The 14164-nt window shown below is 46.3% G+C and overlaps 1 protein-coding gene across 1 annotated transcript; it reads right to left on the bottom strand.

Moving 5' to 3' along the window:
• Nucleotides 1-651: 651 nt before the first annotated feature.
• Nucleotides 652-13377, bottom strand: DDX6 (DEAD-box helicase 6). The gene is given in 13 exon segments (XM_075723209.1): nt 652-854; nt 2361-2424; nt 4019-4089; nt 4092-4134; nt 4471-4594; nt 5089-5216; nt 5996-6090; nt 6351-6497; nt 6982-7111; nt 8397-8501; nt 8981-9044; nt 10576-11039; nt 13263-13377. Coding segments are annotated over 12 exon segments (1329 nt in total). The 5' UTR covers nt 10776-11039; nt 13263-13377; the 3' UTR covers nt 652-696.
• Nucleotides 13378-14164: the final 787 nt, after the last annotated feature.

The raw sequence follows: 14164 nt of genomic DNA, 5'->3' as shown, positions 1-14164 counted from the left end.
AAAAAAAAAAAAAAAAAAAAAAAAAAGACCAAACTGAGTAATAGAAGGCTGATTGAAAAAGTCTGCACACTGCAGAGTTATTAACGTCGCTCTCTGATGATAAAAAGCAAATCTTTTTTGTAAGCAAAACTGCTTACAACTTTCCCATCGGTTTTTGGTATGGAGTTTCATACCGCTATAAGAAGAAAACCAAGGAGGTTCAAAATGCTCTGACCAAACCTCCTCATTAATTACCAACGAAAAGTCCTCCACTGCTGCACTATGCACGTCCAGCCCTTCTTCAGTAACAGAGTTCCTGAACAAGCCTGAACTACAAAGTTCAAGTACACCGAGCTCCTTTTTTTACTGCCTTTCTTAAGGGTATATATTTTGCCAATGCCCAGACATTAGAAACATACCTTGGAGCACACGCAGGACAAAAAAACTACGCTTAAGACACCATGGAAGCTAAATTTTCAGTACAGAATTTTCCCAAACTGCAAACAGGAGTATCAGTAAGTCTCCTGAGATTAAAGCAAAACATGCTTCCTCCCCCACTAGGCTGTTCAGGCCAGCTGCAAGAGAACAGCCCTTTATTCAGATATTTTGTGAGGATAACCACCTGAGACGATATCCAAAAATAATTTTGTCGGAAAAATCAAAGCCACCTAAAATAGTTCTCAGATAGAGTAATAAAAACCAGAAGCCAATTCAAGCCTAAGAAACATCACAGTCATCAGCAAAGTTGTACCTAAAGATGTTTTTCCTCTCACCTGATCTGCCAATACGATGGAGATAAGTCTCTGCCAGCTTTGGGAAATCAAAGTTTATCACCACATTCACAGCTTGGATATCAATACCTCGGGTAAACAGATCTGAAAGATGATCCAGGTCATGAGAAAGTTAATTTCAGTGAGACCAAATGTTTGACAGTATTTAGGGTGGAAAGATTAACAGCGATCAACATTGGCTTGCGCTAGTTTCCAGACAGAAGCTTCCTTTGTATCAAAGACCATTTCCATACGATTCATACGGTTTCTTCTTGCTCTTCATCCATTAGAAACATAAATAATACAAGAAGAATGACCAGCACACCAGAACCCGCACATCTATGCCAAAAAAGCAATTAGCACGACGCTAGTTTTTTTTCCACGTTAGACTATTTCTGAGCAGGTTGTCTTATACAAAAGCATCTCCTCGCACACAACTGGGCACTGCCAACGTCACAACAGACTTGAGGTGCCTGAACTACATCCCACTAGTTCAGCTATTTCTATTCCACTTCCAGCAATTTTTAAGATGACCCAGAGACACATCGTGATCAGCAGACACTGCCACGGTAGTGCCCTAACAGGCCGCACGATGGAGAACTCGGATCATATACAGGCCAATCAAAACTATAAAAATACTTAGAAAAGATGAGCTATAAACATTTAAAGAATCGGCAAAACTTACTCGGGTGATCCTAGCCCCAGTTCTACCAATATTTCGTAAAGCTTACGGGCCCAACAACTCAGAGAGTGCTCATGTGTGAAAATACACAGAAAATGTAACTAGCGCAGGAAATACTAGCACAGTAAAATGATTTGTAGCAAGTTGCACCTCGTGGTTTGTCACTGTCCTGGTTTCGGCTGGGGATAGAGTTAATTTTCTTCCTAGTAGCAGGCACAGTGCTGTCTTTTGGATTTTAGTAGGAGAAGAATGTCGATAACACGCCGATGTTTTTAGTTGTTGCTAAGGACTGCTTATGGTAGTCAAGGACTTTTCAGCTTCCCATGCTCTGCCAGGCGCACAAGAAACTGGGAGGGGGGCACAGCCAGAATAGATGATCCAAACGCCCAAAGGGCTATTCCATACCATATGACATCACGCTCAGTATATAAACTAGGGGGGGTTGGCCGGGGGAGCAGCGATCGCTGCTCGGGAGCTGTCTGGGGCATCGGTCGGCAGGTGGTGAGCAATTGCGTTGTGCATCACTTGCTTTGTATATTATTATCATTATTATTATTATAATATTATAATTATCATTACTATTTTACTTTATTTCAATTATTAAACTGTTCTTATCTCAGCCCAGGAGTGTTTCTCACTCTTACTCCTCCGACTCTCTCCCCCATCCCAGCGGGGTAGGGGGGAGCGAGCGAGCGGCTGCGTGGTGCTGAGCTGCTGGCTGGGGCTAAACCACGACAGTCACAAAAGACAAAAATCTACAGGCCTAAAGGAGTGCTGCACCCTGCTACACGCAGGCGCGACAAAGACATCTTACCAAAACATATTGTTTTGTTTTATTACAAATCAAGTCATCTGTTATACCCGGGCTAACGGCTCATCTGCTTTCTACCACAACCTTTAGAAACAGGAATATGTTTAGGAACTCTTACCAGTGCAAACAAGATTGCGGCATAAGCCATTTCGGAAATCGTGGAACACACGATTGCGGTGCTCCTGTGGGGGTGGAAAAAAAATTGTTTTCATATATATATATATATATATATATAAACAAAGCAAAACAAACAAACAAACAAAAGCTGAACTTTCAGGTATATTCAAGTCACAAACACTGAACTTCAATCTAGTGAATTCCTCCCCCTCATCATTAGAGAGCAGCCGAGTCAAAGCAAGCTGCAAGTACAGAGTTTTTAGCCCTTCTTACCCCCATATTCTAAAGAACTTACCAGAGGGGCCCTTGGTACCACTTTTAGACAAAGACACTTAACTGACTGTGTTTTAAAGCCTCCTACGGTTGCATCAAACCCATCTCAGAATAGGAGTATCTCAGGTTACAATTACATGAAACGCACATCAAGGAAGTTAAGCTGCTGTTTTGACTGTCGTCTTCCCCCAGCCCCCTGCCAAATTCAATGCATATTTTATTCATTCCCTTAAAAACCTAAGTCAGCAGTAACCTCATTTTCCAGCATGGAGCATTTTTCACCACCGATTCAGAATTAGGGGTGGGATGAGTCCAATCGTCTGTGAAGACTCTCACAAACAAGTCAGTTTGGGCCACACAAAGATTAAGTAATACCACCGTTAAGGAGCGACATGAACAGTGGGAACGAACAAGTGGAAGGTTTCCACACAACATACCTGCATTTTGCCACAAAGATCATCTACTGACTGATCAAAAGCATACAAAAAAATCAGTCTTCGAGGAACCCATTTGCATAGCTCTCTGTTCTCAATACCGATACTGCTTCTGTTTCTGCTTAATTAATTACCGGTCTGCATATGGCCCAGCAAACATTGGCATTACCTGTCAGTTCCATGAACAGTAAAAGCTAGGTTTCCTCTAAAGCTTTCATTCGAATTTATTCTAGCTCACATGTAAAAAGAAAAAAAATATTTCAAAGGACTACCGTTTTACATGCGTCACTTCAACCTTCTGACATCTTTCAGTACACTTGCAGAAAACGAGGGAAATTACAAGTACGAAGCTCGAGGACACGCGAGCTAACGTACAATTAACAGAAACCTCTGCACCAGCAAAGCTGCGTTGGCATTTTTCATCGTCTACACCAAGGCCACAGGTGCTCAAGTCGCCACACGCCGCTCACGGCTTTCGCCAAGAGGTTTGATCAAAGCCACCTCCCTGACTTCTCAGATTCCCCTGCAGTCACAGTGCAAGATTTACCGTTTGCAAAGCCACACAAGGCCATCAGTCAGCCAAGTACTGGGGTTTTTGTCATTTAAGTCAGGCTCGTTTTCACACACGTCAGTTACACTGCATGGTCTACCATGGCTCCCCACACTGGCAAAAGCAAGGCGAGCAGCAGTAAAAACCGTGCCTTCTGGACGTGGTCTGTGCTTACGCTGGATTAATTAGCCTGACTACTCTTAAATTATCAACCGACCAGCTCCGCTGAATAGTCCTGGAAAGAGGTTTGGGGGAGGGGCAGTCTAAAAACAAATCGATAGCAAAGCAACACGTTTCAGTTTTCAAAGAACGTGCAAATTTAAAGCAAGCACAAGACTTAATTCAACTATGCAGTAAAACTTGGGGTGGTGCGGAAGGAACCACTGCAGCCGTCATACTCACCTGCCTCATTTTAGCATGGATATAGAAGCAGGAATAGCCCAGCTGGGAGATCTTTTTGGCTAGCAATTCAACCGTTGAGAGGAGTTGCAGAAAATGATCGACTGGTTAATCTGGAGCTGAACATATAAGTAGCGTGCTCAGTAAACACAGCATTTTACTAACAAATGATCCAAGATGTAAGTCTAAACCCCTTCCAGAAAGAAAGCAAAGCAGGTATGCTTGCCGGTAGTTTACACAGCATGTATTTTTGTACAGGAGCAGGGAAAAAAATTAACAAAGTTCTAAAAACACAAAAGTGCAGGACAAAAGCATGCATTTTTAGCTTCAGCTAAACAGCACACTTGGACAAGGAAAAAAGTGTCGTTAAGCCGTCCTTTGCCACCCTCAGTCTTATTCTTGGTTCCAAAAGGAGAAAAGCCTCTGTATGTTCTTGACCCAGCCCTACCGCTTACCCTGGAAAACAGCGTATTGAGGCAGTGCACTTTCTGACGCTCAGTGACATAGGCATAGTACTGGGTAACTCCCTTCAAGGTCAGCTCTTCCATCAGATTTATCTCGTAGGGTTTCTGCAAATGGAATCTGAAAAACAGAGATAAGGATGAAGCGGGCATATCTGCACACAAAACAACATTAAGTACTTCCCACCCTCTAGCACATTTAGCTTCCTCCGTGGCAAGGATGCACTACCTAGCCGCTCACTCTTCATGCTATACACAAAACAGACAGGGCGGGTAAAATTTCACAAAGGATTACTTATAAATCTGAGGCAACGGAGCAGGCCAAACAGAAGCACCCTTCTGGAAGCAAATAGGTGCAGATGGCACCTAACTAATGTACAAAGTGGAAAACAGTACCTTACAGGCAAGAACTGTGCATACCCAGCTTTCCCATTAACGGTATTGCGGGTCAAAAAATATTTTCAAACTTCTGTCCTAGATTTAGGCTGACTTAGATTAAACCGGTGAAGTTTGGATGCATTAAAAGAACGAGCACTAACAGCTACGCACCACTCATTCACCACGCTTCACGCGCAACGTCACCACCATCCTATGTATATGAATACATCTGCACTCACCATGAACTTCTGCACACTCAAAGGGAAAGTGGCCGAGTAGAGCAAAATCTGTCTGTTTTTAGGTAGCGTGAGAATAATGTCTTCCATTATTTGAACAAAATCTTGAGACAGCAACTTATCTGCCTGTAACAACAGAAGTAATAAAGAGCAAGTTAAATTAATGGGGCAAGATTTCAGTCTTCTGGTAGTACCACACGGGGGGGGGGGGGGGGGGGGGGGGGGGGGGGGGGCGGGCAGGATGGGACCACAACCAAAACAAAACACCACTGTTTTGCATTCTCCCTGCCCTTATGATGGGACCGTCCCCTTTGGAGCATACACCATGCTCCAAAAGATGTGCGATTTAGCTGCTGCACACAGGATTCATCGGTAAATTGAAGTTTACTCTCTTCCGGTTTTCAGCGCTTTGATTTAAACAGAATCAAATTCAGGATACATAAACAGAATCTAAACTGAGAACGGTCATCAGGGTTCCTATCAGAGTCATCCAAGAGGTTTCACGCAAGTACTTTCTCACTTGGAAGCCTGTACGCTATTGGATGTTCATAAGTCAGTTTTGTATACAATTATGTGGCAAGCACAGCTCGCTTGTTATAAACCGAAACCAAATGAAACGTATTCCTTTGTTTCAGAAAAGGCTGTTAATCTATTCTTTGGGAACAGCAAAGACGACAGGAAAGGCAAATCTTCCTAGGTTGTTTTTTTAAAAGATTCACATGCAGAAAAATTCTTCTGCCAAAATACCATCTCAAAAATACTGAGAAATGGATGAGCTATAACCTTATAGTGTCACTAAGCAAAGTTTTTGATTTGCTGCTGTGCATAACAAGGAGACTCGCTGAACCACATCATTGCTTTAACTCAGTGTTAAAATCCAAAAATGTTTAACGTGAGCAACTTGCCTCATCCAATACTATCATCTGGACATGCTCAACTTTTGCTACTCCTTTCTTGATGAGATCGAGAATTCTCCCAGGGGTAGCTATCACCACATGCACTGTAAGGTTAGAAGAGAGGAAAACAAAAAAAACAAAAAAAAAAAAAGGAAAAGGTTAAGGCAACTAAAGCAATGTTTCCAGCATTCGTGGCCACGTTTCATACAACAGTTTGAGAGAACAATGACAGCACACAAACAGTGAACACGACATATTGTAGTCTGTTCTCTAACAGGCAAACAATAACAACAAGCAGAAATTCCACTGCCACTGTAAAAGCTAAAAACAAACAGCAACTGTAGCGTAGCAAAAGTGCTCCAACCTGTATCATCAAGCCTCATTATGTCATCTCGCAAATTGGTTCCTCCCGTTGTTGCCATCACTTTGGCACCTCCCATGTGTTTGCTGACTTGGATACAGATTTGACTGACCTGCAGGGCTAGTTCACGGGTGGGAACAATCACCATTGCTGAAAGTTAAAAGCAGCAGTGTGAGTTACTAGTAACGCGCCGTACCTTAAACGCTAAGCCTCAGAGGAGACAGAAACTTTATGAAAGCTATATTTCTACGGTTTTGGAGTTCCACTCTGGATAACCTGAACAAGACCCAGAAACTGCTTACGACAAGGCAAATTCCATGCAAGGGTTCTCTACCCCCTGGATACTCCCTCCGTGCTAGCCCCCCCAGCCAGCACGCTTGCCTATTCCTCCAAATCCACTTTCCAGGGCAAGATGGTAAAGTCCGGAAGATGTCTTCCATTTCAAGACTTTGAGAGCAACCGTGGGACTTTTAAAACTCCCCTCCCCTCCACCACTCCCCATTAACTTTCTTTGAAAGCACAAGCAGATAACCTACGCTGCTCCATTTCATTGACCAGTTTCAAATTCAAGTCTGCTACATAGCAACAGATACCATTACCTGGCTGCAGCTAAGCGAGATCCATCTCAACTGACCTTGTATATTGTCCTTCTTTAAGTCTAGCCGTTCAAGTAAAGGAATGAGGTAGGCTCCACTCTTGCCTGTTCCATTTTTCGCTCTAGCCAAGATATCCCTACCAGATAAAGCAATGGGGATGCTCTCCTCCTGAAATGCAATGACAGACAGCGCATGAGCAATCGTAAGCCATGCTTGCTAAAGAGGCTGGCCAACTGTAACTTTCCTCACTAACAGCATCACGTGAAATCTGCTCATTCCACGAACAGAATATCCTGCAACTGCAAGCATCGCAGACTCACAGCAGGAAGGAGTTCAACCCACTGCTAAAGAGTTCCCCAACAAAGCAATAGCTCTGCTCCCCATAGCCCACTTAGAAGTCCTTGTCTTGCCTGGTCATAAGAGAACCAGGGATCAGGTACCACAGGAATGGTAAACCCGTAACTGAGACATTAGGAAAAAAGTGAAAAATTAGGGAAAAAAATGAAGAGACTGTGACAGTCACTAGCAAGCTCCTATGGGAAAAGACACCCATCTACCTCTTAACATCAGAACCGCCTCAGCCTGCGTAATTCAAACCTGCACGCTCCTCTGATACACTTCTCATAAAGCCAGCAGGCTTTCCTTTTGAAACTTCAGCCATCCAAACACAGGCCTCGAGTATTTTGTACTTTACTGTCTTTTACAGCAACACCTAAAGAACCCTCAGCCTTTTGGAAAGGCGGCACGGTTAGAATCTGTTTTGAAGCGGACAAATTACCTAAAAGCCGTAGCTTTCTCATGCCTTAAGGAGATAAAGTGGCAGAGCTGTGTCAACGATAATCCTCCAAAGAGCAATTAAAAGAGCGTTCGATCTCCCCACCCACCCTGAAGTTTACACATCAACGGTTCTTAATAGAACAAGCCTGAAAGGTAAAAGCAAGATGGAGGGATAGAGAAGTAAACTTGCTCATGTATTAATCTCTCTCCCATAATCGCCATTACGCTCTTTCCAGATGCTTATGATAAAAAATGCTAAGACTGTGCGATAAAGCCATAGTTTTCTCTGTAACAACTAAAGGTATGCAGCCTATGGCAACTCAGTTTTCTGGAAAATTTACAGAACAGCCCCGTTCTCACCAGGACTACTTCCGTGAAGGATGTTACTGAACAGAGGCTTATCACACTAATGCCTCCAGAGTGCAAAGGCAAATCCAAGTTAACTTCTCTAAAGCCTCTAAAGTTGGTCCCATCTTTAAGTCACCCATTGCACGACTCAGTGATTTAGTCAGGCGCTAGAAAGCCTCGCCTTCCCCAAAGGGCCACCAAATCCTACCGTTCACAACCTCAGTTTCCCAAATCGTGGCACGAGTATCTGACGTATAAGCACAAGTAAGAATTTCAATAAATTTATAAAAATTAAATGCTGCTTAAAAGTAGTCTGTTTGTAAACAACCTGAATAGGAGATGGTTTTTCCCAGCCCATTTCAAAAATTCCCATCAGCAACTCCCGTTTCAAACAGTAATCTTCAAACTCGTTTCCTTTTGTGGAGGTCACGTCCTGAATAATCAAAAAAAGCACATCCATAAGATTAGGTCATAGAACCCGCAGCCGTAGACTGGTCTGACTCAACGAGAGATTGCCTACGCAGGAAGACCACAAAGCGCATTCCATTACTATATAGAAGTTCCCACCAATCTGTGCAATACCGTACAGTGGGGAGGGAAACGTCAGCTTTCTTGCAACCAAATACAGTACCGTGAACGTACGCTGACATCTTTCGATCTACCTTACAAGAGATACTGACAATCAGTCCCACGCTGCAACACTAATCAAGTAAGAAATCCACAGTAAACTCCGTTTTCGAGCTTTCCAAGAGAAGCATCTCTCCCAGGCAGTTGGGGAACAAATTAATCTTTCATTTACAACAGCAAGAGCCGAACCGCTTTTGAATCTTTGCTTAGGAAAAATGTTTTGCCACTACAGCTTCTTCCACATCTTTTATTTAATATTTGTTCCTACGATTCAACCATCCTTACCGAAGTTTTGATTCTCAAATCCTTTGGAGGGAGTTTTAAAGTCTTCTTCCAGTCATCACCAGGTCTATAGCAAAAATAAAATAAAAATCAATTTTTTTAAAAAAATCTGGTTTAATAATTTTATTTTGCATTTTTATTGTCTTAGATACAGTGATGAACATGTAATACTTTTACCTCCTGAAAGCTAAAAGCACCTACACATATGAGCTCAAGTCTTCTCTGAGCTAAGCAGGATACAACAGGCAGGAAACTGTAAACAGAGAGAATCAGCAGTCTGCCAAGCACACAGAGAATCTGTGAAATCTTTATCCAGTTGTGACTGAAGTCCCATTTTTAGGGCACCGAATCAATCCAATAGAGCACAGATTTAAAACTGAGCACCGACTTAGTCATACGACAGAAACTGGCTATAATAAATCCACATGAGAATTATTTCATCACTTAAAAAAAAAAAAAAAATTTCTCTTGCCCAGGGAGCATCCGTTCTTAATCCATGAGTAATGTAAGAAGACAAAAAACACTTTTGGGGGGAAAATTAAGTAAGCATGCACTCCGCTTATCGATCAAATGTCATCTTTCACTTTCAATGAGATTTAAGACACCCATCCTCCCTAGACAGCCACTGTACAGAGCAGAGTAAGACCTCTTCCCCAATCCCACGAAGTCACGAGTGAATCTGGATGAGTTTAACTCATCAGTTTTGTTAGAGTAACCCATTTGAAAAAAAAAAAAGGGGGGGGGGGGGGGCGGCAGGGCAGGGAGGGACACAGGACAGGACAACCAGTTAGGCAAACTTTAAGAACCTTCGTATTCCCTTACGCACTCTCTGATGAGAGCTGGCATTTCCTTTGCAAATAATCAAGTAACAAACCAAAAGTGAATGTTGTTCAGGGGAGGAGGAACCGCAGGGAAAAAAGAAAAGTAACGCGCTACTGTACCATCCAAGTCTTTTACTTCTTTCGGAATTTCCAACCGGCACACTCAAGTTTTATTAGCGCACTACCAAAACCAGATTGATGGTAGGAGGGTATCTCAGTGGTACCGTATTATCTCAGCTCAGGCTTTGATGAATTAAAGCCGGAGCATTACACCGAGGAGAGCCAGAGCTGCTATTTAAGACCAATGACAAAAGATAACCAACGTGAAAGAATTTCTCACCGTGAGGAAAGAACTGCAACAAACAACTGAGAAGCATACACAGCTGGACCGAGACTAGGTGGTGTTTCCTCCTCTGCCTTAAATTTCAGTTCAGTTCCTTCCCACTCCCCAATTTCCCTCTCATACCACTTGCAATGAGCAAAGAAAACAGGATGCCGCTGCTGCTCAGTGGGCTACGTCTGAGAAGCGGCTACAGCGTTCTGAAAAGCAAAGCGTCAAATTCGATTTCCACAGCGAACACACTGCAAAGATCACCGTCAGAGAGAAGCCTGCACACGGAAGCACAGCATTCTTTTCATAATGTACGTCACAGGACGCTTCTAACCGCCAACGTCACAAAACAACGGAAGAAAACCTTTTAAAACGGGAACCCAAGAACACTTCCCCATATGTGACTTTTAAATGTTACTTTTGCAGCAGCCGATACAAACACTTACTTAATAGCGGTGGTCATACTCTGTGCTTGCTGTTGAGTGCCGTTATTGATTGTGTTGGCATTTTTCAGCTGGTTCATCTGTTGCTGAGTCTGTGTGCCTCCACCTCCTGGGCCCCCGCTGGGTTTTACAGGGCCTCTCAACTGCCCATTCTGACTGGATAGACCCATTATAACAGGGTTCTCTGTTCTGGCCGTGCTCATGTTTGTATTTTTAAAGATGTCTTTTTAGACTTCAAAACTTTGAAAGTCAGTACAGAAACTGTAATAACAGTTTATTAGACTCTCCAAAACGAAGAGATAAATAAGTCTTGCTCAATATATGAGTCCTTTATTGCAATGCAGGCAAGCACCTGTAAGTCACTCAAAAGTAAAGTAGTAACTTGCTCTGATGCACTGTGGATCAACTTTTTTTTAAAAAAAGCCCTCTAACAAAGTTGAGTTGTATCACAATTCACTTGCTTCAATCTGAAAGAGAAGCAGACAAGAACCATTAGCATGTGGATTTTTGTCTACGTAAATCACCACATCAGTTTACCTTTGTATTTTAAGAATTGCTTCTTCCCAAGCGGTGCGCAACAACAGTACTCGCTTTTCTGTTTTCTCGGTGATAATTACTGAGACATGCGTCAAACTTTTTTTCCCCTTTCTGTAAAGCTGCACCCACCACCTTCAGTCACCAAAGATAATTTTCTAAACAGCTGTACTTTCAGCAGCCTGCTGGCGAGTAACCGCTTGAAAAATACTACCTGCCCGCCCCTCCCGCCCCCCGTAAAGTAAGCACGAGTCATATCAATTGCCTTGTTGGGTCTTGAAATTCCCCCACTTCTGGGACACAGCAAGGCAGCCCTACAATGCTAAGCAACATTATGCACAAGCTTGCGACAGGAAGCAAGACCACAATATCAAGTGGATATTCCACTAGAAGCGATGAAACCCTTAAGTTACTCCGATTACCCTTTTCACTTCAAAAGAGAAACAAAAATAATGGTTTTTTTACTTTAACAAAACAAAACACCACAAACCAACAAAACACAAACAGCTTACCCTCCTCCAACCCAAAAAGTTAGTTCGACCAGCTTACTCAACCTTTTAAATTAGGTATTGATTTAACACCATTCGGAATAGCGAAACTAAGGATATCATCAAGCTGAACTGACAGTAGCTTCCTGTTTTGTTAAGTCTAAGTGACTGAGCCTAAACTGAAGCAGTGAGTAATATACGTTTACACTAGATACCTAGCTTCCTGCTTATGTGTTCCACGTGACGTTACCTTCCAGCTGTCCATAACAACTCGTATTGTGCTCAAAAGATAACATTTGGTACGCGTGACTTAATGTTGACACCCTATTTAACAGGAAAGGTGGCAAAACCATAAAGAGACAATACAAAGTCTGCCCCTTACGTAAAAGTAAGCAACGGACCAGAGCTGAAAAACTCCTTACAACGATATTAGGGAGCCCAGACAGTCCTAGTCTGAAACCTTTCGGAAGCACGAGAAAGTAGGCTTGCCTGTACAAAATTTCTCATCGCAACGCATCTGTATCTTGGGAAAACACAAAGGAAAAACCAGCAGACTACTGCTTCCTAACTTCAGTGTCCACAAAAAGCACACGTTTCCCCAGTGAATAAAAGGCACATTCAAGAGGACGGAAGAGGAATTCAGATGCTTCCCAACTGTTTCCAAGCACATCAATTCTGGCTTCACAGCAAAACTTTAAAGTTTGCAGAACTAGCGCTTTTTTTCTGCTAGTTATCCTCCTGACTGGAAGCACTGTTCCAAGGCATCTTCGAAGAGAGATTTCTCCTGCCCATTAACTTTGTAAAAACCGGACGAGTCACAAAAGTAACCAGGGCCGCCTGAAAGACATGGACGCCAACGCCGAGGAGTTCCCCAAAACTGTAGATGGAACTTCTCAGACCCTTAACCAACCTCCCTCCCTCCCTCGCTCGCTCCTAACTTCCCTTTAAAAGGGCAGAGATTAAAGGAGGATGCCCAGCCTCATCGACCCCAACGAATCTCCCCGCTCCGAGAGGAGAAGCGCCACCATTTCGCAAACCGGCGGTCCGACGGAAAAAAGGCCCCCCGCGCCACGACTCTCCTCCACGCAGAGACCACGCAGGCGGGCGGGCGGTCAGGGCAGCCGCCGCTAGACCTTTCCCCTTTCTCCGCCGGCAGCCGACCCCCCCCCCCCCCCGCGCCTCAGCCGGGCCAGGCCGGCCCCGGCACAAAGCGGCCCCGCAGCTCGCCCGGCCGCAGGAGCCCCCGCGGTGCCCATTGTTTCCGGCGAGCCCAGGCCGCACTGCGGCGTCGCCCCCGCCGCGGCGGCGAACGGCGCGGCCCCCGGGCCCCGCGGCGGGGCCGGCGCCACCCGCGAAACGCAGCTGCGCCACACCGGCACCTCCCGCCCGCGAACAATGGAGCGGCCCCCGCCCGCCGCCCCGCCGCTCGGCCCGGCGGCGAGCGCCGCCGCGGCCCCGCCCCGCACGCCGGCACCGCGGCCCGGCCGCTCCCGGTCCGGCCCGGCCGCGGCCGCCCCGCTCGCGGCCCGGCGGCACCGCCAGGCCCCGCTCAGGCCCCGCCGCTCCCGCGGCGCGCCGCAGGCCGCGAGGCTCGGCCGGGCGGCAGCGGCCCCCCCCGCCCCGCTCCCGCGGGCCCGCGGCCGCCCCGGCGCCCTGGCCCGTCCTCACCGCCACCAGCCGCGCTCGCCCCTCGCCCAGGTATAAAATCCTCTCGCTCCCCCTTGGTGCCTTGTTATGGCGACTCGACGCTCCAAGATGGCGGCTTCCTCCTTCCTCCCGTGCGCCCTCCCCCTCCCGGCAGGGCAGGCCAGCCCCGCCCCGCACGCACGCACGCACGCACGGCGCGCGCCACGCCCGGCCCCGCGCCGCGCTTCCCCCGGCCGCGTGAGCGCGCCCGCGCGGCGGGAGGGGCGGAGGGGGCGGGGCTGCCGCCCGGTGCGCCCTCCCCGTTGGGCCCGGGGCCGGTCCTCGGCGGGGCCGGTCGGGCTTGGGGCGAGGAGCGAGCCCCGCGGAGGAGACCCGCCGCCCCCCGGCACAGGGCGGGCGCGCTTGCAGGGGGCGAGGCCTGATGCCGGCCCGGTGGGCCCCAAAAGAATAAACATATCCGAGCGGGGGCAGCCGGGTCCCCTGTGAGTGTTGGGGCGTCGCTGCTCCTGCAGCTACGGAAGCGTTTTTGCCGATTTGCGGAGCTCTAAAATGGAGGGGGACGCAGAGCGACAAAAGTGGAAGCCACCGGCGCTGATGACTTCCCGTGCTGGGAAGCGGCGCGCGCCTGAGCGCTCGGAACCAAGCTGGCGAAAGCATTCCCGCTTCCCCAGAAACGGCCTGGAAAGTTAATGCGGCTTCCTTAACACAGCTAACGCAAACAGAAGAATAAAAGACTGAGTCCCGCAGCAGGCGGGAGCCATAACCACAGAGCACGACAGCTTGGAAATCGTTGCTTCCTTTTTCAGGCAGCCATTAGTTATACAAGGGTTTTGACAAACTGAGGCGCAACAGGAACATAATCTTAAACGCTAGCCTAAAAAGGCTGGTAATCCCAAAACTTGCAGGCAAATTTTTGTTCAAAG

The sequence above is a fragment of the Pelecanus crispus genome, chromosome 19 (genome assembly GCF_030463565.1).
Source record: "Pelecanus crispus isolate bPelCri1 chromosome 19, bPelCri1.pri, whole genome shotgun sequence".
NCBI classification, from domain to species: Eukaryota; Metazoa; Chordata; class Aves; order Pelecaniformes; family Pelecanidae; genus Pelecanus; species Pelecanus crispus.
This window is presented reverse-complemented; position numbering and strand designations above follow the sequence as displayed.